General features: G+C 41.0%; 1 protein-coding gene across 2 annotated transcripts; it reads right to left on the bottom strand.

Annotated features, from left to right (window-relative positions):
• Positions 1-2,792: 2,792 nt before the first annotated feature.
• Positions 2,793-25,175, bottom strand: LOC117476323 (zinc finger and BTB domain-containing protein 7C). Of its 2 annotated transcripts, none has more exons than XM_034122758.1 (4): positions 25,030-25,175; positions 5,871-6,605; positions 5,108-5,781; positions 2,793-4,674 (listed from the first exon to the last, which is right to left on the bottom strand). In XM_034122758.1, exons 2-4 carry the CDS (start codon positions 6,591-6,593, stop codon positions 4,068-4,070), a joined length of 2,004 nt encoding a protein of 667 aa, XP_033978649.1. In that variant the 5' UTR covers positions 6,594-6,605; positions 25,030-25,175; the 3' UTR covers positions 2,793-4,067. The 2 variants fall into 2 exon arrangements, with proteins under 2 accessions (XP_033978649.1, XP_033978648.1); XM_034122757.1 differs by lacking the exon at positions 25,030-25,175 and adding an exon at positions 12,488-12,804.
• Positions 25,176-25,596: the final 421 nt, after the last annotated feature.

Below are 25,596 nucleotides of genomic sequence, written 5' to 3'. Positions count from 1 at the left end.
ATTATCCATTTACTTTGAAAACATCCATTTATTGAAAAAGAAAATGTGAACAGTATGTTTTTAACAGTTGACTACCCTTAACTTTAAGTATAATTCAACTGAAAAACCAATAATAAAAAAATAAAATCGTTTTATTTCGATGTTGTTTTCATAATCGTTGCAAGCCAAAATCGTAATTGCGATTAAAATACGATTAATTGAGCAGCCCTACAATAACCCCTGTGCAAAGAAATGAGTGAAACCCTCAGGAAGCAGCTGCTGCAGACCGTCTCTGCCCCACATGAAAGGATGTGGTTTGGGCTGTACTGTATGTGTGTCCTAAAAAATGACACACATACAAAGTGAACAAAATGAAAGAGATGAACAAATATGAAAAACGTTTAACGTACGAAAGGCTCATGTTTAACTAATTAAACGTACTCATTCAATTGACATTTGATTAACTTTACTTCGTTGTTTCAGTATATCTTTTTCTTTTTAAACCTAAATGAATCAATTGCGCTAGGTTCCCAAGTTTTGGTCAAATGTACGTGGTGATAATGGTAACTTGTTACTAGCAGCACTTATGAGCAGTTTATTAATGAGTCCCCATTTTGTTTGTCTTGCACAAGGACATCCACAGGTGGCAGTGACACACCAAGGAACTCAGTAATGTGCCAGGGAAGCAGAAGACTGCAGGGTATAGTGAACATATGATGGATGCAAACAATTGACGATTTAAAAATGGTCAAAACTTTGACTTTGCAAATGTTTCATGAGGAAGAAACTGCATTCAACACATTTAAGATCCTGAGGATACACACTATGGATTTTGGTGAGTGACAATTTATGTTAAAATGACTTTTGTTTGTTTCCAAGAGCACTCACCAGGGCACCATTAGGCTAGCTCTCAACAAAAAATGCAATCTAACAGAACTTAAGAGGTTGACAGAAGTAAAACTATCGCAGGAAACTAGACATTAACTGTTCCCAAAATATCCTTTATGCATCACCTGCACACCTGAACCACAGGTAAGGCATTTTGAATGTGTCAATGACTGTTTGCTGTCAGTCATTTGTTAAAGTTTATGGTTATACATCTTTGAAGCGAAACAGTCCAAACTACATTAAATTGCATAGAAGTAATATTAAATATGGTTTGGACGCATTTGACATTAGACTTTGAACTTGATTTGAACAGTGGCTTACAGCCGAACAAGTTGTTGCAGAAAATACATCTATGTTTGATTTATTTTAAAATAACGGAACTCTCCTGCAAGGGTTGGCTTCCTGTGACATTAAATGAGTGTTTGCTCACTTCATTAAAGTAGGTGCACAGTGTATCACAGGAACCTGTCATCACAATAACCCCTGTGCAAAGAAATGAGTGAAACCCTCAGGAAGCAGCTGCTGCAGACCGTCTCTGCCCCACATGAAAGGATATGGTTTGGGCTGTATGTGTGTCCTAAAAAAAGCTTCCACCACAGTTTCTTTATTGTATGTCCTCAATATATCTTTGTATTATTACACCAGATTTTTAATATGAGCAAAGAAAGAAATACTGCAAAACACTTTTAATTCTACTCATTTAAACTAATCACTTATTACTAAACCCACTGTGTCTCACTGTGAGTGTCTGAAGTCAAACTTTTGACTGGCCATTGTCCAGGAGTCAAACTTAAGTCTTTAGCGCCCTCCGGAGGGATAGAGCTGTATCAGAAGGATTCAAACAGTCACTTTATTCATTCCAAGAGCCACTTAGTAGACAAATCATGGGTCTGTGTCACTTCAACATCAACATTTATGAAACATTTTGTGTATTTATTTTATGTCTTGCAGTATATTCAGGTAAAACATATAATTCTGGATATTCTTTTAATATTAGAAGATATGTTTATTACAGTTCCATTTATTTTCCACTAGAGGTCAGGGCAAATAAACAGACGAGCACTGTGTGAAGCACGGCCAATGAAATAGCACTTTAAGTTATGAAGACATTTATTGAACCTGCTCTTTTGTAATCACAAACTCTGAAGACAAATAAACTCTCAGTGAATGACAAAGCAGCACCACAGTGAAAGATCTGATTCACTTTTTTTTTTATCAAATAGCGTTAAGATATAAAATCCACAAGGTCAGTGTGAAAACACTGAATGGGTCTCAGCAGCATTATGATCAGTATTTCTTTAAATGTATTGATCTATTGAAAGCCTTTCCAAACCACATAAGTGAATCATTGAAAGATGTTTTAAGTGGTGCTTTATTGAGTGTTTACCTCGGTTATAATATATTTCAACTTGATTGTGTAATGAATGACGCAAATCCTCTTGAAAATGTCTGTAACTGTTCAAAGACCACCTACAATATGATGTTGAACTAAAAGACTAATGTTCAACTTGTGATAATGTTTTTGTGACTGATTTTAATAAGTATCAGTCATGAATGAATGTAGTGACTTTTATAATAATTTTATTGTATCAACTTTTGTGTTTTGTGCTGTTTAGTGTGCATTTACCCGCCACTGAAAATTACTGGGTGTATTGTTTAATTGATCAGAACAGATTATGGTTGGCTTATTTACCCAAAGTAATTTATGGAGCAGTCTAAACTGTTGTTAAATGTTGTATCATGTGATTATTTATACAACATTTGTAATCTCACAAAGAAACATACACACACCACACACACACACACACACACACACACACACACACACACACACACACACACACACACACACACACACACACACACAATTGGTAACTCAAATAATACGCCAAAGAAAAGCAAATTTCAACATTTAGTGTCTTTATAAAACAGATTTGCAAAATATAGCCAAGGCTCATTCATTTAAATATGCATAAATAGCAAGAAAATACTTTCCCATTTCAATTCAAATAATGTTATCGAACTTCTTTATACACAAATCAGAGATGAACATTATGAAAAACAGGGCGGAACCCTCTTGATTTGTTGCAGCAGGTAAAACACAAGCATACTGAATAGCTAAAGCGGCAGCTGATTAGTCACACATATACATCCTCTGAAGACACATTTCATTAACATTAAAACAAATTCTTATTCAAGTCTGTGAATTATCAAAGTACACATCTTTGGATGGATGCCTTTTTAAGATCAATATATATTTATATATATATTTATATATTTTACATTTTCAGCAACGCAACTGTAATTAACACCACCATGGCCATGTATCTATGTACAATAGTGCAGACTAGGAGCTTAACTCAGAACAAAGGCAGTGAAAGTTTAATAACACCTTATCAAATGTCCTGATTTATTAGACTTCAAGTGGGTTTCCTTTGTTTGGGAATGTCATAAAATAACTATGTCAGGAGTAAATACACTTTCAGGACGTGTGCCGGATAACGCCCTGCTGTTATAAAACATTATTTTGTTTGTTTGGAAGTACAGGTCCCCTTTTTTTAAACATTTAAACACAGTTTATCATAATTCAACTTGCTGTGATTTGTTTGGATGAAGGCTTATTCTAATGCAATGTATGTCTACCACACTTTCCTTTTGTTTTGAGACTGAAATGTTATGATAACCTCATTCTATAATACATTTTTGATTATTTTGTACATGTAATCGTGTAAATGTTTTACATTCATAGTCACTCATTTAACAATTGCAATAGATCCTGTTTTATTCATAGAATTTTATTTTACATATAAAGATTTTTCAGAAAAAGCCTCATCACATCTTAAGATGACATTTTAGAATGATTTATTTTGCATTTATAGCATTTCAAACAACCCTGTAGATAAGTAACGCAAATAATATATATAACAGCATTTTGATATGTTTTCCTCATTAGCAGTGTCAAACTGTGTGCCTCCTCTTAAATGCTATCAGATTATTTGTAAACAATTATTCAACATGACATCTGTGAAATTATTTAATGAGACCGTTTTCTCAAACAGTCTGCCACATCAGCAGCCTGCAAAGGGTTGATCAATCTCTCGTTCACTTTTTAAAAAGGTGCTTTAGCTTCTTGGGGCAGAAAAGACTCTGAGATTAAAGAGAATATCTTTCTTGTCCATTTTTTCTTTTTCTTTCTCAGTTCATTTGGCCGGCTCAGGGATGGGAGGAGCGCGCTCCAGTCTCATGGTCCAGGGGTCAGAGGGCGCAGCGTAAAACGGAGCGTGGGTAAGCACTTCTTCTCCAGACAGGGCGAAGGCGAACACCCCCCTCTGCCTCCCCGCTCCTCCCTTCTCCTCCCGTGCGATGTGCTTCCCTTCTGCTCGCCGCTCCTCCCTGCTCTCCCTGTCCCCGCTCTTAAACCCCAGACCCCTGCTGGAGAGCATCTCCCCGAGTCCGTGGCTCTTGACTCCCTGGTATGCAGGGCTCAACCCGTTCTCCTCAAACCGGTTGGGGGCAGCAGTGGGGGGGCAAAGGAAGTTGCTGGTGGGTGTGGACCGCCAAGCAGCTGGCTTTCGTCCTCGCCTGGGGCGGGAGATGCGGCAGCTCTGCCTCTTGATGTGTCGATGGAGGTGGTCGGAGCGTGTGAAACTCTTGTAGCAGTGCTCACACTGGTATGGCCGCACGCCGGTGTGGATCCGCAGGTGGTTCTTCAGGTCGTAGTTGTGCACAAACTTGGAGTTGCAGTGGAGGCAGATGTAGGGGCGTTCACCTGTGTGCTTCCTCATGTGGATCTTGAGTTTGTCTTGTCTGAGAAAAGAAGAAAAAACCCACATGTTTTCATTCAGTTTGTGGCGCGTGGAAAGGTTACCACATCAATTATAGCATTGCAATTCTTCACACTTTTAGCCCTTGCTAAGTACAAGTGAGTTTAAAAAATGATTTGTTTCTGCTGACATTAAAGGTCTGTGGAACTGTTCCAGAGCAAGAGGATGTAAGTGAGTTAGATACCACTAATGCAAAGAAACCAGCGTAGGGGGCTTTCCACTTAAAGCCCTTTGATATTCAGATTTCGTAAAAACAGATTAACCTCAGTCTAAAGAGAATTGCGGTACTTTTCCGTTAACCCTGCAGTTTTACATAACCTGATGCTTTGTAGTACAAAGAAACAGAGAGCTCTCACGGTGATCTCTGTGTGCCAGTTAAGTAATGATGATGTGATAAAAAGTGCTGCCTTGCATACCTGGTGAATCGTACTTCACAGATAGTGCACATGTACGGTTTCTCCCCCGTATGCGTCCTCATGTGTCGAGGCAGTTTCCCAGCACCTTGGATGACCTTGTTGCAGATCGGACACTGCTGAGACGCTTTGGGCTTCATCTTCCTCTCCTCCTCCAGCTGCCAGGGGGGGAACAGAGCCCCCAGGTGGGACGCAGAGCTCAGGAAGTTCAGGTACGACCGGAAGTCGGCCTCATCCTTTATCGGCACGAGACCCTGACCTTCTGACGGAGCTGACCCCGGGTTCATGGCGCTGCCTAGGCCCGAGCTGACGAACTCCTTTAGGAAGTTTCCGTGGAGTAGACTGAGCGGGATCTCGTCTTTCATCTCCTCCTTTATGAGCTCTCTCTTCACAGCGAGATCGAGGGGTCTCGAGGCCTCCATCGGTGCCGCCGATTGGAAGCCGTGGGGGAGCCTGGTCTGCTGCGAGGCCGCTGCGTGGGGGTGCAGGTGGTGGCTGGGGTCCAGGAGCTGCTTGGGGAAGGCTGGGAACTCAGCGGCCCACATGGAGGGGTAGAAGCCCGGGATGAGAGGGGAGAAGTTGGCCCTCCTGTCCAGGGTTGACATACGGGGGTAGAGACCCTCCTGGAGGAGAGACTCGATGGAGAAATCCTTCAAAGCCCGACTCTCCATACTCTCCTGCAACACAACACAGCATCATCAGCCTTCTGAACTGTAGAAAAGAATGACCTTTGCAAGCTTTATTAGCAGAATAACAAAACAACTACCTGTTTCCCTCTCATGTTGTCCGGAGACTGCGACTGTGACGAGTCTCTGTGCAGGTCAAACTGCTGCTGGTAGGTGGAGGTGCTGGGAGGGGGCGAGTCCTCCGCCCCCCGAGACGTCTGCTCCCCCCTGCTCTCCGACGACTGCAGTGACCTCTCGCTGACATCGTCCTCCTCGTCCTCCTGCTCGTCCTTCCTCGACCCCTCGTCCTCCTCTTCTTCCTCCTCTTCTTCCTCCTCCTCCTCAAACTCCTCGGCATCCTCCTCCTCCTCCTCTCCCTCCTCCCCTCTCCCTCCTCCTCCTCCGCTGCCTCCACCCCCGCTGTCCATGATCTCCAGGCAGACGTTGATGATGCAGGGTATCTCCAGCATCTGAGCGGCGTTCAGGATCTCTTTCACGTTGGACGCCGTCACCGTGAGAGTCGAAGTGTAGGCGAACTCCAGGATGGCTGCGAGAGAGTCCGGGGCCACAAAGTCGATTTCGTACATGGCAGCTGTGTGGTTGTGATCCCCGCTATCGGTGGTGGCCACTGTGAAGAGCTTCTTGAAGTACTGGCTGCAGGCGGCCAGCACAGAGCGGTGGGTGCGGTACTCCTGGTCGCAGACGATGAGGATGACGTCGCAGAGCAGCCCGTCGCGCCGCTGCTCGTTGAGGCTGCAGAGGACATCGCTGCTGTGGTTTGGGAAGGGGATCCCAATTAGGTCCTCTTCTCTGTGATGAACCATGCTGATGGTTATCTATGGAAGAGAATAACAGTGAACTGTTTAGTGACACTTCAATTAGACTGTGAACATGAAGAAGACAACATTCTACTGGATCCACATATCCCCTCAAAGACTCACTTTATTCTATATTTATTCTATATAATATACATATTACATATTTAACTTCATGTGACCATTATGACACATTTTCAGAGTTACTCTGACTTAAAAAAAAAAAAATCCAACAGCGCTTTTACGAAAGATTATGTATAATATATAACTTATATATAGTACTTGATGATAGAGGTCTCCGTTATGAAAGGACTTTCTCAGATTGGAAGAGAATCAAAAAGTGAAAGGAATTATTTTGCAATTGATGTTATTGTTTTGTTAAAAATGGAAAGAAGAGTGTCTAAAATATCTGGGGAATGTTACACATTATTGATACTTTGAACATGTTATTATTTAATTTGATCATTCCTTTGGATTTCGTGCTGGCACTTGATTTCGTTTACAAATGGAAATCCACATAGTTGGCTTATCGCTCCCTCAAGAAACGGAGAGTCAGTATCATAAGCTTTTTGCAGGAATGTAGATTTGTGCTGCAGGGATTCTCATGAGGATGGAGTGCAAACTGAAAAATGATGTGGGCATGTTAAAGCAAATAATGAAACAGTTAATTATTCTAAAACACTGATTTAAAGGGAACAATAGCTGTAAATCGATGCACATTTGAAATGCTCTTAGCTGAAGCTGTTAACAACAATCAGTGACAGTCTAGCTTTATTAAAATATACTGTAGGCATGTTTGTTTGCGTGCCATCTGTGCAGCAAAGGCAACAAGTGGTAAATACAGCATGTCTCATTTTGAGCAAACATCACATCGGGTAATATTTAATCCTGAATGTGCTATCACGATCTCTTGTAGGAGCGCGTTGCGACTCTGAGCGTTAGGGAAACCCATCATCTTGATAAAACATGAACTTTTCTTTTTATTGTGTTTGACACATGATGATAAGTGCGTGAGAGTCTCTGTGATAATGCGTGTAACGTCCATCTCTCTTGTCTTTCTCTAACAGATATGAGCACGAAGAAAGCCGATACCTTCATTGGAACAATACAGTGTGTGATTGGGATGTGGTGAGAAATGAAGAGAACAACAAAAGAGGTCAGATTGTACTCTAGATACTGTATCCTGTCAAAATGCTTACTTAGGCACTCTGTCCTCTCCACACTTTCAATACGCACACACACACACACACACACACACACACACACACACACACACACACACACACACACACACACACATCTCTTTTTGCTTTTCTTTAAGCCTTCATTCCACAGCTGCCTGAGTTCCTACCTGTTGATTCACTGCGCTGTTGTTTACAGTTACTGTGATAAAACTTCCTCTGGCAGGGTGCTCATTCATTCACATCTATGAATAGAGCTTAAACTTAGCCGTCCACACTTGGTGGTCACTGGAGGCATGTGTAGATAAATACTTTGAAGCGGGCTCGCTCACCACAGCTGCATTGTTGACTGGCTCGAAATGGGCCAGGGCTAAAGCCACACAGTCGTACACACACAAAGACACACTCGCACACACACACATCAAGTGTCTTGCCTATGTGCAGTTGGGGATCACACCAGAGAGTGAGAAAAATCAAAAAATCTCAGGAAATCCGTAATTTCACCTGCAGGTATACAACGTGGTTACCAATCTTACATGTCGTTTTTTCTTGTCGATCTTGTTGCTAGGTAACTGTTGCTATGTTCATGCTATTGATACAGTGTGGTCATAATTAAAATGTCTATAGAGGGGGTGGTGGTATAGGATATAGGCCCGCAGACCTACAAAGAACTACCTACGATTAGAAAAACTGGAACAAAAGAGTGACAGAGAAAGTCGCCTCCAGTTGAAATTATATATAAAAACATAAATACTGAAGGGAACATATGTTCTATCTGCATTTCATTTGATGCTCCAGCAAATGATGTAACATGAAGTCCAGAAACGCACATACAATTAAAACTTCTGTCACTATTTTCTGTAGTGCAGATTAATGTTTCTCTAACACCAAAGTGCAGTATCCTTGTGTCTAACATCCAGAAAAGTACTAGCCTGGGTAGAAGGTGAGAGAATCTCCAGTGAGAGAGCAAGAGCGAGATCAGATGGCCTTAAAAGTTCCCTAACAGGTTGCACAAACACCAGCCGAGGGGCCCCTCCCTGTAGCAGCCTGCCAAGGCAAACAATAGTGCAGAGCTTGGAACAACACGGATTGGATAAGAGGCAGAGAGAAAGAGCCTGGCTGGGAGGGCTGTAACCCACTGTCATTCGTCTGCTCTCGACCCATCCCACCCACTCCTGGAACCATGAGACACGTGCTGCTGTTGCTGTTTGTTCGCCTGGTGCCCCAGCGAGCACCACTCCCCTCCGTTCCCACTGTTTGCTTGCCACTAGCTAGCACTAGCTCTTAGCGGCCGGCCCCTAATTACAATGTGGAGAGGATCTAAGGAGGATGTGCCACATAGACAGGGAGGGGAGGAGGGCACAGCTTTCCCACCACAAGGTCCTGGAGCGACATTTCATTTCAACAGCCTTAACCCTTTACTCACTCCCACCCCCCCCCTCCCCCTCCACCCAATCGGAGCAGCCAGGGTGGGGACGCCTTGTGAAAGGCCTCTGATAATTACTGTTTAAGTCAGTTGGCTCTTTATCCATCTTACTCAGACAGTGAAGTCATGGAAGGACAATCCAACTTTTTCTTTATTGATAAAACTGACTTGATTGAAAAGATTTTTGGCCTTTTTTGATTTGAATGAGTTAGGAATGAATGCTTCTATCGGATCGCCCTAAACGAGCTGTTGTGTCTCACTGTAAAAATGATCTGTGGATTGAAAGAACATAAGAGGCTCGGAAGTCTTCATTGTTTGAATTTATTGTGAGCTAGAGTGACACTGAAACATTGATTGTTTTTAAATGGATGCAGAGTGATACATTTGTGCACGAATTTACTTTTTTATTTGTTGGGAACAGCAGTTTTGGAATACACGCTTTGTCTAAATCGTATTTTTGATTCATCGCGTATTTCTGTTTATCACACGTGCATCACTGAATTAATTTACTTTAGAGGAATTTCTGTCGCATGTGTGAAAACGAATCATACCAACTCGATATTAACTATTCAATTAATAAACTGACCTCTAATGGTCAGTCTTGCTTTTCTGTCCGTCTCTCTTTTTCGCCTGCATGTACGTCTCCTCTCATGCCTCACTTAGTCACTAACACTTTCAACTCTCAGCACTCCCACCCCAAATTATGTGTCACCTTCATTCAGTGTCGTCCTTCTCCCGAGAACTTCATCTGTTTCCGGGCTCTGACCACCACTTGGCCTAATCAGTCTCCTCTTCCTCTTCCTCTCCTCCTCCTCCTCCTCCTCCTCCTCCTCCTCCTCCTCCTCCTCTCTGTCCCTGTTGCACCTGCATCATCATTATGCCCAGAGCAGAGAGGCTAACTTGTCCCCATCCCTGAGCGCTCAGGCCACAAATCAGCAGCTAATGTCCATCTCACCCCTTGTCACAGGCAGACACTCATTTGGCCTGTGAGCTCCAACACCTAAAGCCGAGTTTACCGCTGTCAGGCCATCCACCTGACCCACATGCCAAAGTTTACCCCTGTCACCTACTGTCCACAGCCAACACCTGCCCACAGACGGACAATAATTTACAGTATTGACAGCCAAAATCCATCCCCTTATTAGGAGAAGACATTCATTTGACCTACTGTGTAAGCTAGTCCATTATCACCGGTAAAACAGCAGTGCACCTGTTTCTCAGGGAGACTCTTCCTTGGTCGGATTTTAAATGACAATTGTCTGGAGCCTGTGGAGGTTTTTAAACTCCATCTTAATTGCTGTCAACTTGAGCAGGTGAACACTATATACAGTAATGCCAGTTACAAAAAAAATAAGGTTTTTATCTTGACAATAATGAGGAAATGTCAGGGGCAGAATTTGAGCATTTAACTGCTCAAGTTATGTTCAAAAGTTGTCAGAAATTTATTTACAAGAAGTTTACACAGTTTGGTGCACATTTATTCCACATTTACACTTTTATAAAACAGATGTTGTAGAAGAAACTTATTTACGTTATTTTAGACTGACTTATATTATATATTATTATCATTTTGGTTGAAAATCAGCCGGCATTTCTTTAATACATTTCCTAAAATGTAACACTTAGTGCTTGAAATAACTTGTTACATTTTTTTAAAAAAAGTCAGCAATGTTTCATTATCTACTATTTTAACTTCAGCAAATTATGGATAATTAATGCCTTGAATTATTTCTTCATTTGAAATAATAGGAAATATGACAAAATGAAATATTTAGAGAAAACACTGAGTTTGTTCTCAATAAATCTGGAGGCCAAGTCAAGTCGCTCGGCCCCTTAAAGAGCCTGTCTGCACCAAGTGTCATCTCTCAGGCCTTCAGGGGGGCCCGCAGCTACACACCATTATCTCTCTCACCCCCAAAGTAAACTAAAGTTTAGGGTTTGCCGTTAATAATCTGTTCGGTGATTAAGAATGTTTCATCTAGACCTTTTTCCATCTAACAAACAGATTTAATTGAACTATTCTAAGTCCCTTTATGTTTCTCTACGTCTCTGTTTTGTCCGAACCAACACTACCAAATGAACAAAAGAAGTTGCACATTCTTGATTGTTACAACGTGATATAAAAAAATAGATTTTCCGAAGCAGGAATAATTTGGACAGTTTCATAATCAAGCCTTGGTAAGAAAAAATCATCTGCTCTATTTTTCCTGTATTCAAAAATAGTCCATTAATTACCATAAGGTGTAAAAAATAATAGTAAAAAGGTTCATGAAAAAAAGTGAAAGCCTTTTTCACACACTGACAGCTGTAGGATAAAAGTGACTGAAGAGAATGAGATATAACAGAGTAACAATTTGTGATTAACCAAACCTGTAATTTGTCATTTTTGTAGAAATGCAGGTCCTTTTCTGTAGTGACTTTATAAGTGTTACATTATCAGATATACCAGCCAGACAATACATTATAAAAAAATACACCAACTGCTACATTATTATATGCAGCTGGATTTTCTTTATTTTCCTCTTACACTGCATATTTCTTTCTTTAAATATGAGACTACAAACACATCTTAATACATAATGATGAACAACAACTCATAAACAATTTTAATGGAAATACTGGTCATGGCATTTTGTAACAACATGAGGTAAGAGGGCTATGAGCTGACAACAAGCCCGTTGTAAACAGTAATTTTCAGCTCAGCCTCAAATCCATAACATGTTTTTATTTTGTCCCCACTCACAAACATTCCCTTTATCTTTATGAATTACCTGAGCTTCTATTTTGGATTCAAAGCAGAATGTCGTATAGATATGGAATATCTAAAAGTGCAATGTATAATTACCGCTGGAGACAAAACACATACTTAAGTCCAGTTAAACTACTATGTTTGACATTTCCAAGACGTGCTGTGATGCTATAAACGATCTTGCTATTTCCAGAATTTTACAGCACAATATTTACACTACAGCCTAAATAATTACATGAGTCATTAAGTGACTTTATTGACCTGTTTGCACCTTGTCAGGCCTTTGTGATCTAGAGCTTCAACACTCACTCAAACACTCTTTAAACAGGGACACTAAGTGCTGCACGTGTGCTCACTGTAACATAACGCACAAGTGCAAGCTTGTTCACTCAAATACACACTCTGAAACAATGTGACAAATCATTATGGACATATACACTCAGACACACACCCATGTGCATTCTCTAAAACTCTGGCTTCCTTCTTGATTCACACATGTCTTGATACGCTCCCAAGCATTCCACAGCTTTCAGCACCCGTCACCTACCGTGCCTTCAGTTTCTTGATTCCCCTCACGTGTCTTTGTATTTCCAGACTACTTAGAGGCTCTGTTGCTCCCTGCTTGACCTCTCAGCATTGCCCTTTTTTAAATGACACACCGCTGGGTCTCTATTTGCTGTCAATCAGTCCGGCAGTCAGTCCATTCACAAGCTCCTCACACCGGCGACGGATGCCCATTCACAAAATTAAATGTAAAAAAAAAAAAACACCCAAGGAGGAATATCCAATGGAGTGAAGAAAAAGCAGCGCAGCAGAGGAGAGCAGAGTGTGATTCTTGGGTCTGTCTGTGTAGCGGAGTGTGGAGTTAAGAGTCAGGCTCACTGTTGTGTGTGGCTCATGTAGGACGAGCGAGAGAGTAAGAGGAAGGGAGGGAGGGCAGCAGCACTGCGCTGTGGAGATGTCGCACCACTAGTTTTTATAGCAGGGTGGGTAGCTGGAAGATAATAATACCCCATCCTCCTCCACAACACAAGTTTAAGCGCACTGTGTAATAAGCCCATGGCGCAGACACCCTCTGATTTAGGTCAGACAAAATGAATTTTTAGTTGTGTTAGAGTGAATTTTCGGTATAAAGGGACCGGGGGAAAGAACTCGAAGGGGTTGTTTGGGGAGACGGAGGGAGGGTTAAAAAGAGAAAGGAGGAAGCGAGAGAAAAGTTGGAAAACTATTTGGTGCACTTCTGTTGGTTAGTCTCAAGCTGAGATGAAGAGATGTACAGGACTATAAGTAGTCACACAGATGCAGATCTCTGGGTCTTTTAAAAACAGTTGCACTGACAATTCTATAATCTAACAAACATTTAACAAACTCTTTGAGTCCTCTGCACGTGTTTAGTCAATGTAGGGTTAAGAAAGGCAATGAGATGCATGCTGGGCGAGTGTAGCCCCCATAAACACTCAGTCACAACAGACTAATTACTGAAAACACATTAACACACTTTGGTGTGTGGCACCCTGCAGTCAGAAGCTTATAAAACACGCTGATTCAGTCAGGGGTGTACATTTTAAAGGAAATATCACTTAAAAGCTGACAATATCTGAGACAAAGTTAAACCACAAACGCTGAAAAATACCACAAGCAAGGCAGACCTATTTTTCTCTGTTGAAACGTCTTTTTCAAAAACCAGGTTGAAGAGAGCAGTATAGGCCAACGTTAGATTCTTGTTTTGAGTCAGAAAGCCGCCCAAGCAAGGTAGCAGTTGGTGACAGACCACCGGCTCTATCTGGAGGTGGAGGAAGTTCATATCGTGGTGTAGAAATAACCCATTCTGTATAGACTTCAGTGTAGAAGAGTAAATCTGTTCAGCAGGCGTTTGGCGAGATTTTCAAGAACGCCAAGAAAATTTGCAATTGCTTTCATAGGTTTATGGTAACAAAGGTAATGGTACATAGCATGGCTTACCAGACTGATTCTTCCAATTGTGTCAAAGTGTGTTTGAGTTTATGACAGCAATAAATAGAAAAAAGGGAGAAAGAGTGTTTCCTCAGACAACCCAAATGTTATGACGTAGCACATTCAACAGATCTGAAACAGCCATTGGGATTTCCTGCATGACCTCAATAAACCTCGCCCTTTGTATTACTTACGTTTTTTTGTTTAATTTAGCTTACAGGAAAGCGTCATCGCCTGAGTGATACATTTTAAAATTGTGTGGGACCGTTTTCTCTCACAGACCAAAAAAACAAAACAGGGTTGCAGGTAATAAAACTTAATTTAAGAATCTAACATAGAATTAAGAAAAAATCCAAACCATTTCCTTCATTCATAAAGGTGAAATATGCAGTCAGACATTGTTGTCTTAGTGGTCAGCGGACCTTCAAATCTACTGAAGTATTTCAAACCATCCACAAATCATAACTGACAATCAGACTATGAAAGCAGTCAAATTGTGTTGAGTTAACCTCCACAAACAAGAAGACATCAGAGTGTACATCAGACTGCTATGCCCACTTCCCTTTGGGGAAAACATGGACTGCAGCAGACCGCAGCCCATGCCCTGGCGGTTTACACTGTTTTGTACAGGGTGAGAGCTGAGGCCAGCTCACATTGGCATCTAGTATATATAAACAGGGTTAGCCACTAACTGCTAGCAGGCCAGCCAGACGGCCAGAAAAACAACATTTGCCATCTTATAAGATCGGCTATCTATTCTCAACACGCCGCTGCCGTCATAGCAGCATTCTGTAAGTGGTACCTGTGAACTGCTTTGTTCTGAACTCTGTAAAACTGCCATTGGCCATGATAGACATAAACCCAGGCGTCATCAAATGTGAAAAATACATTGATTTCCTCGACAGCTCACTTTGCGGTGTAGATTCAAAAGTGTTTAATCCCATCTGTAATGTGTGCACAGTATACATGGCTATAAGCTTGATTTAAAAAGCAAAATCCCAATAACAAAATCATTCACAATTCAGTACACTCTCACAAAGGCAAAGCTAAGACAAAAGCAAACATTTATTTATGCCTAACTTGCAAATAAACACTTACTCTAACGTTTTTAGTATTTCTCAATTCTCAATGACTTTGAGATCTCCAAGTAATCAAAAACATTAAAATGTTGCCTTTTACAAATGTAATTGGTACTCTAGCCACCTTTTTTATTTTTATCAGAAACCTCCACGTTAGTTATATCTAGGTTGTGAAAAAAAACTTGAACAAAAACCTTTTCAGTGATGTGCTTTCAACACGTTTTTTTTAACTGTCTTGTATTATTGTCTTGTCAACAGGACATTAATCTTGGGTTTCTGGTGTTTTATATCTCAGGCTAAATATATTTTCCTTTCCCCTCTCCGGTCCTTGCCAGTGTACTTTAGGGCTACACCAAGACGTGGTGTGTCTTGTCACAAAACACGAGGACTGGGGGCTGAGTACGAGTCATCTGTTTTGTCTGTCTGTCTGGCGGGTGTCTCAGCGTACCTGTTTACTGCCTCCTGCTGCGCCCAGCGGGACACTCGTACCAGGGCACCAGATTGGCACTTTGGAGGGGGGATGGGGTGTGAAGCATCATTACATGAAGTTGGTATCATGGAGACTTTGATGCTGTTCAATATGACATACACAGATTTCTCTCAAAAACTAAGAACTCACGCGAATAGGTTTGATTGTATAGCAGCAATGCAACCACATACCATCAAACCTAATTTGTGTCAGTAAAACAAAAGATCTCACTTAAAAGCTTGTTATAAATACAGTTCCATAAAACTTGAGAGCTATTAGCCTAGGGTGCTGAACTCTTAATGCTGTTAATATTACGAGTCATAGACAATCTTTGATAAAAAGGGTACTTTCCTTTCAAAAAGAACCACAGCATCAGTTGTTTCATTTCAGGCGGTACCCGGATAATACATATGTTTATTCTCAAGTGACAAAGCCTGTAGTAATTATGACTCTTCTCTGTCAGGAGGAAAGAAGGTTATATGACAAAGTCTGTGTAAGTGGGAGGTGAAGGGTCATTAAAAAAAATGCAATTTAAGAAGGTGTAGACAGCTGTGTTTCTCGTTTTAAACAGATAGCAAGCGTTGTTGTTATTCAAACCTTTACCATGATCACTCCCTAACTTTAACCATGTGTTTATTATTGTAACAGCCTGTCCTCCTACAAAAAACGACCATATAGGCCGATTGTTCAAGCCCTTATTACGATCCCAGAGACACGTTTTAAAGTTGTCGTGTAAGAAACAACATGCTTGATTGCAAACGCTCCGGAGGGACGTTTATTCACAAATAACCCTCTCTGGAAAATCCTAAATTGTGGAATAGTTTGGCCATTAAAATGCTTTTTGATTCGATTTCTAGCGAGAAGTGTGTATTGTACCCTTAGAATCCACGTCCAGTCGATGTGTAGGATCTATAGTTTGATAGATATTACGAAGATGATTTGAGGTCTCGCCAGGATAACGCGTCAGCTTCCATGTAAAGTTAGCGTCTGTCACTACCGGTCACTACCCGATCTGTCCCCCTGCCCGATCTGTACTGCGCATGTGCGAGATGGTCCGCCATATTGGACAACTACATACGGCAACTCTAATAGGACACTTGACACAGTGGCTTTTGGCAAAGCAGAAAAAGAACCGAGAGAGATGAGTTATTGTTATTACAACGTTCACTATTATTTAACAACTCTTTTTATTGGGTTCTTTTATTTGGGGTTAAATACATTGTCAGAATAAGTGAGAAATGGATTTAACTTCTGTTAGACAGCTATATGCCATACATTTTTGCATACATTCACAGTAAATATTTATTCAGTATGATAGCTGTCTAACAGAAGTTCAATCAATTTCTCACTTATTCTGACAATGTATTTAACCCCAAATAAAAGAACCCAATAAAAAGAGTTGTTAAATAATAGTGAAGTCACGTTGTAATAACAATAACTCATCTCTCTCTGTTTTTTTAGTTGTCTTTGTGTGCTTTGCCAAAAGCCACTGTGTCAAGTGTCCTAGTTGGGTTGCCGTACGGAGTTGTCCAATATGGTGGACCATCTCGCACATGCGCAGTACGGATCCGGCAGGGGGGCAGATCGGGTAGTGACAGCGTCAACCCTCACGGGGTGAAAACTGTTTTTCCGGTCTCGAAGTTTTCATAATAAAACCGGATGTATTCCCCTCACTGTCAAATGATTACATAGTGATATCTGCATTACTCATCCACTAAAAAACATCAGTTTATTCTTGTTAATTACACAATATTGATTGGTTTAAATTGTGTACAATGCTTTTGTGTTTTTAACCTTCGATTCGGAGAAACAAATAGTTTTTTCGGAGTTTAGATACTACAGTTTCCGAAGACACTACACTACCCAGAATCCCCAGCTATCGTTTGGGACTACAACATCTGCCTTGCTTTACAAACCCCGTGATTAGTCCTCAAGCCCTGTGATTGGATGTTGGAGTGGCAGTGCGACAAGGTTACGCCGAGCGTCAACAGTTCTTTGAAATGGAATGGAACCACGGCAGATTATCCAAAACTGGAATTGGACGGGTCCAGCCCAGCCCCCCCCCCCCCCAGAACTACACATGCTGGCTATTGTGTGTTTCGCAACATGTGCTATGGCACGTCTCTACTGGGAATTGTAGTTTTATAAGATGTTTTCGTATTTCCCACAATTAGAAGTTGCCAGTATTAAACTGTGTACACCCTGGAGGTTTAGGGGATACGAAGCACACTGGTGTTATCAAATTTAAAACATATAATTAATAAATGGGTGAAAATTGCTTGTGTCCATAATGGGCAGCATTAATATATCCACATGACAGCTAAGGTCAGAAGAGCTTTATTTAACAGCTGGTCTTATGTCTGTGACCCCTCCTGTTGTTAATTGATAAGCCTGAAACATGCACTTGTCAAGGTTCAGAGGCAAATTTTGCAAATATGGCAGTAGCCATTGATCATCTTAAGATAAGATAAGATAAGATAAGATATACTTTATTGATCCCAAGTTGGGAAATGTTTTTGTTACAGCAGCATGTACTACTTTGTTCTACTCCACTACAATTCAGAGGTTAACCTGGTATTTTTACTCCACTACATTTATTTTAGTTACTTTGCAGATTCTGATTAATGATGTGAAATATAAACAACCCTTAAATCAGACTTTAGTTACACCTGAGTCAAATTCAGGGAAGGTGATTGTACTTTGTCAGACTTAATATTTATCTGTGGATACCCCCAACGTTTTTTTCTTATTCAAAAGAAGACCTTAACTTAAAGTATTCTTTAATGTTTAAATAAAGCCTTATTAGTTTGTCTGTTTTGCACATCCTCCTATTAATATCTGTGGACGTCCTGCACTAAACTGTTTTATAGAGATCACTACAGTATCTTCTTGATATTTTCTATTCTATATTTCTCTCATTGACCTTCTGTACTCTTAATATTTTTCATCAAATATAACATAATTTCAACAAAATATAACATAATTTCAACAACAAAATTCAATAACGTTTTTTAACCACTAGGTGTCCCTTTCTATCAGCTGTGCACCGTTATGGTGTAAATATAACCTATCTACCAATTGGATCAAATATAAAAGTCAGCCGAATTAATGTTGATACTGCAAGGAGACGTATTTTGTGAAAATAAATGTAAGATGTTGTGTAATTGCTGATATATTTATGATTCACGTCACATATTCAGTTTCGGCGGCACTTCTTCCTGTTTGTCCAGAAGTCTTCTCATCAGGGGCTCTATAAATAAAGAACTACGGCAGATGTGTAATATGTAATGCAGCCGAACCGTGTATTACAATGCCGTTATGTGATGACTTCCAAAGAGAAAAGCAAGAACACTCGGAATAAAGTATTATTTAATTTTTTTTTAAATGTTTTCCGATTTCATATCGCAAAAATCCCGACGTGCATTGCAGCGTGATTTTAGCCTATCAAAACCTCTGAAAAAAGAAATGTGTCTCTCAGAATCGAAAGAGAAAAACCTATGGGAAAAACACAAAAGCATTGTACACAATTTAAACCAATTAATGTCGTATAATTAACAAGGATAAACTGATGTTTTTTAGTGGATGAGTACTGCAGATATCACTGTTAAATCATTTGATCATTGGTTTTATTATGAAAACGTCGAGACCGGAAATACTGTTTTCAACCCGTAACTTTACATGGAAGCGACCGCACGTTCTCCTGTCGAAACCTCAAATCATCTTCGTAATATCTATCAAACTATAGATCCTACATATCGACTGGACGTGGATTCTAAAAGAACAATATACACTTCTCGCTAGAAATCTAATCAAAAAGCGTTTTAATGGCCAAACTATCCTACAATTTAGGATTTTACAGAGAGGGTTATTTGTGAATAAACGACCATCTGTAACGTTTGCATTCAACGGGAGCACTAGAGGGCGAACACTTTAAAACGTAATTATAGGTCGTATTAAGCGCTTGAACAAACAACATATTTGGTCGTAATAAGGGCTTGAACAATCGGCCCATTTGGTCGTATGAGTTGGAGGACTTGTTGCATTGTAACCATTACAACGAAATTCCCTTATCCTTAAGAGAGCTATTTCAACCCAAACATTGATCTTAACCTGAAGTCGTTGGGGCCTTAACCTAAACAAACCTGCCAATAAGCGTTACTTTGTAAAGTAGTTGTATTTTTGGACAAATGGGCAAATTATGTTATTTCTTGGTTAGATTTGAGAAGTTGTAAATGCTAAAATGTTCACACTGTCAATCTTAGAAGACCTTCATATTCAGGTTTAAAATGACATGGCAGTGTGTGCATGGCATAAGAATCTACTCATCAGACCTTCCCAGGATTAATAGCCGTGGAAACAGACAAACACAACCAGCCTGACTTATGCCCTTCTCCTTGGTGTGTCGGAGGCCAGGTGTGGCCTGTAGTGGGAGAGGAGCAGGAAAGGGAGGCGATCACCCCCCCACAGTCCAGAGATAGAGGATCGCAGCAGTTCTACACCCCGTCTCAAGTCCAAGGACAGAGATAGACACGCAAACATATGCAATGTTGCTTAAACCCAAAGGGAGGCAGGCATGTGTGCAAAATAAAAAACCTACTGTTAACTCGCCCCGCTCAATCACAGAGGCACACACCTGTCTGTCAATTCATTAGAACTCACCTCGGAGCATGCCATTCGGGTGAGTGAGTTGAGGGCGTTTTCTCTCTGCTGACCTTTCTGTTTGTGCTTTAACTCTCTACTTTTGTCTTCTTTTCAAACACCCTAATCAGTATTGCAATATTTGCCAGAAGGGAGGTAGGGTACACAAGCTGCATATTTCGAGCTGCGAGTAGAAGAGTTACAGTGTTTCACAACTGGTCGTAATGCGTTGATTGAACTCAACGCTGTGTGAGAATACCCTGACTGTCTCTGGTGATGTTTGTTGAAGACAAATATGATTATTACCTCCCCTAAGGAGGTTATGGTTTCTCTTAATGGTTTTACAGCATGGAAAAACGGATCCGATTTTCATAAAACTTATTTGAATTATGTAGGATTGATCTCGAAAAGAACCAACTAAATGTTGGAGTGGATCCTATTCTTGTTGCAGATACAGCACTATTTCATTGCACTATTTTACTTTTATGTCTTAAGTATAGTATGTTGCATTGTTGAGAGTCTGGGACATCATCTTTTTATTGTCAAAACTACGCTTTTGTGAATATGCATTTTTGAATTAACCTCACGAGTGGCCTACGTCTGCGCTCTCCAAACCCCCACTCTAGTTTTATATGTTTAAGGCCACCTTCGTTATATTTAATTTTTGTAATAATGTCATAGGAGTCAAACTGCCCTCCACTCCTCCACCTTGCTGCTTCTGAATGCATTATTGTGTTGATTTCATTTACTTGTGTGAATATTTGTGTGTGCGTTGGGAGGGTCGTGGGGTGATCGAGGACAACTCCTTATAGTGATAACGAGAAGGAGGCCAGCCTCTGCCTGCCCTCAGGTAGTGTGTGTGAATGTTTGTGTGTGTGTGTGCATGTGTGTGTGTCAGCAGGAGAGCCCTCGGGCACTCTGGCACCTCCTAATTAAACCAGTAAGGCTGCAGGGCAGGGGAGACAGATGCCTGTCATGGCGCACACACACACACACACACACACACACACACACACACACACACACACACACACACACACACACACACACACACACACACACACACACACACACACACACATGCACAAGGTAACGGACCGCATTCAACCGCATGCACACCCACAAACACACAAGTGCAATTCGTAGGTCAGATATTTTTGGACTCACACCCACTCAGGTATCACACAGGTAACTAATCAGTATATGAGCCAAGTGACGAAAGAGACGCAGTGAAACTAACACAGCAGAAACATAATTCATGTTCATAAATCTGATAATAATCCAAGACGAAAAGGATTTTGACAAACATCACTGTTTTAGCGACCTAACTGCTGAATATGCTAGTTTTATTAAGGAATACATTAGTTTTTTCAGTGGTTAGCCTTAGGTTAGAACTAATGTGGCTAATTTGGGTTAGAAATCAGTGAATTAACTTTCATTAGGTTTCTTCCTACCTGGAACCTGCTGTATTACGGCAAACTTACTCACCATTAACACACCAAGCGTGCCTCACACACACACACTCTCTCTCACATGCAGTCGTGACCCATAGCTGCTTCCAGATTGACACATCTCTCTCTCTCCAGAGCACAGAATGAGACATAATTGTGCTGGATGTCTGTTACCTGCAGAGTCTGTCACTTTTTGTCTCTGTTCCCCAATGTAAGGCCCAGTGCTGCAGGCGACCACATATAGTACTTAGCAGGCTAACTGCTGTTTGTCTGGGGTGGGTGGGCGGATCAAGGCATGCTGCTCTCCTTTCTCTCCCCGTGATTAGATAGCATAAGCAGGCCAGCTAGCCTAACCCACACACTCATGTCTCTAAAACTGCCATCCAGCCCCGCTTTCTCTTTCGCTGCCTCTCACACACAGGTGGGTGGACCCACTTATTCAACCCAGATCTTTCTTTTAGACATTATGAAATCGTGCTGTGTTTTTCTTCTTTTCTTCATCGAACACCCTGATGCTGAATGACATTCGACTCTGTTTCCTGCAGATCTGTTCTACAAAGTCGTGCTTTCCTTTTTTTCTGACTTATAATTATGTCTGATTGCCAAGCTGAGAATCATGTTTCTTTGCACTTGTCAATCTGCTGAGGTTAGGTGGGTTGCCTGTGGTTACAGGCCTATTTTGTATTATCTAGGTAACATTCAGGAAACACCCACAATTTAAAATGCTTCATTGCAAAAGCACAAAGCAAACCACCACCACTAACGTTTCAGTAACGTAATGTGAAATGTATCACAATAAACATGTCAGATTAGTTTGAGCTTACAGGACAATACAAATATCATTGTTTATTACATTTTCACTGGGATATAGTCAATATTATGCTAATATAACTGCTATTTTATTATAACAGATTCATATATGATTTTAAGTTAAGTGAGTAATTCATGAAATGATAGTCTCAGCAGCCCTTTAAAATAATAAATATACCCTATACCTAATGTTATATACGCAAATAACTAGTTGTAAATCAATACAACCATTAGAAAATTATAATATGACAAAAGGGCATTCTGTAGTTTCAATATGTTGCTCCAAGGTGAGGTGGCTGTTAAAGTTTGTCACTTCTGTATTGAAAAATGCCACAATGTGAGGAAAGCTGCAGTTGGTTCAGACAGAGGAAAGAAAAGAGGAAAAAGAAGGAAATGGAGAAATTGTAAGCGGAAAGAAAGAATATAGTGGGTGCGACCGAGCCGACCTCTAGGAGTGTGAGCGGCTGCCTCCCTGGCTGCTTTCTCCTTTGAGCCAGGCGCTGTGTTTCGTGAGGAACGCAAAAGTACACAGATCCCACAGAAGGAGCTTTTTTGGCAAGGCTCGGGCCTCCCACCCACGGCAGCCTCTTCAAGCCTCCTCCCATCCTCTATTCATCTGTGAGGGGCGGCTTACTCACCCAGCCCAACTCCACACACACAACAAAACCTGGACCTCCATCCCACGAAGGAGGGCGGACACGCACACAAGCACACACACAAACAGCTACCCGGCCATTGTATACATACAAACTCACATGCGGGCATTAACCTGAACTTGGGGTTTATTGAGATTAGCTTATTAAATGCTTCAGCATTATTAAGACTATGTCTCAGCTGCGTGATTTAAAAACACTGATTTTTGGAGAACAATGACAAGAAGACATCTGTGTCATTAGAGGTTAAGATCAGATTGTGTACCCCCGTGTTGATGATGTTACATGGGCATGCCCACACGCTGTCAGGTGGGAAGAAGGCGTGTGGACTCATTCACTCTGTCAGTCTCATAATGAACACATTGCATTGTTTTGCAATTATGTATCTACCTCCTCATTCACCTGCCACGTTCATCCACATCTCTTAAGTTTCTCAATCATGTACTTTTGCGCTGTCAAACACATCAAAACACTCTATAAAAGGCACACAAAGTTCCTTGGCTCGTAATATACTGTACAGTGCGCTATATAGGTGAGATTGTACAAACACGAAATAAATGAGCCTCAGGTAATGTTTGTGAAACACACCAATGTAAGGGAGGCTGTTTAACAAAAGACCTGCCAGGATCATGTTCAACTGAGTTCATCCTGTAGGATAGAGGCAGACGGAGGGCTGTAGATCAGGCTGTGTGACGAGAGAAGGTGTGGTACTGTCTACTTTATTCACATTTAAGCGCCTCTGTGATACAAAGAGAGCTCTATAGGGGCTTCTTCTTGTTTTATGTCTATATTAAAGAAGGCTGATAAAGGCTGAGGGCAGAAGCGTATGTGTTCTATACATGCTCCTTTAAATCATTTAAAATAAAAGTGCAATTTTCACTCTGTTTGTCACTTCCTGGCTATACATTTGCCTATACGAACCTTCATTTTGTACTTATACATGAATCATCCATCATGTGTATGAACAACTTGTCACTGATGTGGTTCACCTGCTGAGAAGCTGCGTGGTGAATTGCTGCAATTAGTTTACATAAAAGATTAACCACTAAAGCCCCAAGGCAATGCCTCTTCTAACAGGAAATGTAGGAAACTTTACCTATAGAAAACTCCCATCATTGTAATAATCATTTAATTATAGTATGTCAAATTTAAAGATGGAAACATGCGGTAACTATATCTCGTAGATCAGCAGACATTGCACATTACAGGCTTTTAATAATACCCTAAAGGTTAACTAATGTGTTTTGTTATGAGGGTATCACAGACAGGAAGAGTGAAATAATGAGATGTCACACCTCAACCCCCACATGTGTCGTATAGAGAAGCTGTATCTAAAGAGAAAATTAATCACTAACTGATTATGAATTTCTCATATTAGAATGAAAGTGAGATTTTAAGATTTCCAACGGAGCGATGACATTGCGTTTGTCACTGATGAGTCCATTAAGAAACCTAACAAGCATAACATTTCATTTTACAACCACTGAGGCGCTCTCATAATGATAGAATCGTGATGATGGCAAGGAAAAATATTTAAAAAATACGAAATGTATATCGTGCACAATCAATCAATCATGTAGTTATACAAGCTGCTGCTGTCAAAACAAGTAAACAAATGGATATCAGTCTGTTCCAGCTTTGTCATGCTTTCTCTTGCTTCCTCCTCAGTGTTTGGCTTTTATGTGCAGGGGGAGGCTTTCACTGCGAGCACATCTGTTGCAAGACATGCACACACAGGGTAGTTTCTGTACAGCAATGAGAATACCCTGAACAACCCTCATTATAAAAAATGCAGACGTGGAGTGATTTGCAACCTAAAAAGGGAACGTAGGGTAACCTGTGAAAGGTCAGCCATCCTTTAGTCTGATTCTGCCGCTTGTGGGTGGCCGACACCTTTTGCATACTTTGAAATGTTCCCACCGTACAGAAAATATGAATCTCTCATTATTACTTCCTGAGGGCAGGCGAAATAGTAAAAAAGAAGAAAAAAAACAGTGAAGTAAACAGAGTGAAAGAGACAGTTAGATGTTACTGACCTTTTAAGAAGAGAAGTTTTGATTTCAGTTCCTCTCTAGCGCTCTCAGGAAACTCAACTGTGTCTGAGCGTTGGCAGACTTGTGAAAGTGAGAGCAGGCGAGATAGAGACTCAAATTTGCTCTGAAGGTGTGTCAGTGATTTGGGGGAGTGAAAAGGTACCACAAAATGGTTATCTAAGAAACACAACAAAACAAAAACTTCTACACCCACCAGCCTCTGTCAACACCCCTCCCTCCACCTAAACCAAAAGTATTTGGCAGCGTTCCCTACCAGTCCACCTGTGCTTAGGGGAGGGGAGTGACACGCACTCACACTCACTGGGCCAAGCCTCAAAACCTGCTTGCATGCGTGGACTGGGTGGTATAGGTATGACTGGGATTAAGCAGGGCTAAGCTTTGGTAACACGACAGAGGAGGGGGAGGGGGGGGGGGAATGCTGGTAGGCCTCACCAGAGATGAGGCTAGAGAAGAACTGACACTGCTGATAAAACTGCCAAACTGTGCAGCTGGACACTGATATTTCAAGGCATGGGGAGGAGGTTGTTGCAGTATAATGCAGGGTTGAAC

This window comes from Trematomus bernacchii, unplaced genomic scaffold, assembly GCF_902827165.1.
Source record: "Trematomus bernacchii unplaced genomic scaffold, fTreBer1.1, whole genome shotgun sequence".
NCBI classification, from domain to species: Eukaryota; Metazoa; Chordata; class Actinopteri; order Perciformes; family Nototheniidae; genus Trematomus; species Trematomus bernacchii.
This window is presented reverse-complemented; position numbering and strand designations above follow the sequence as displayed.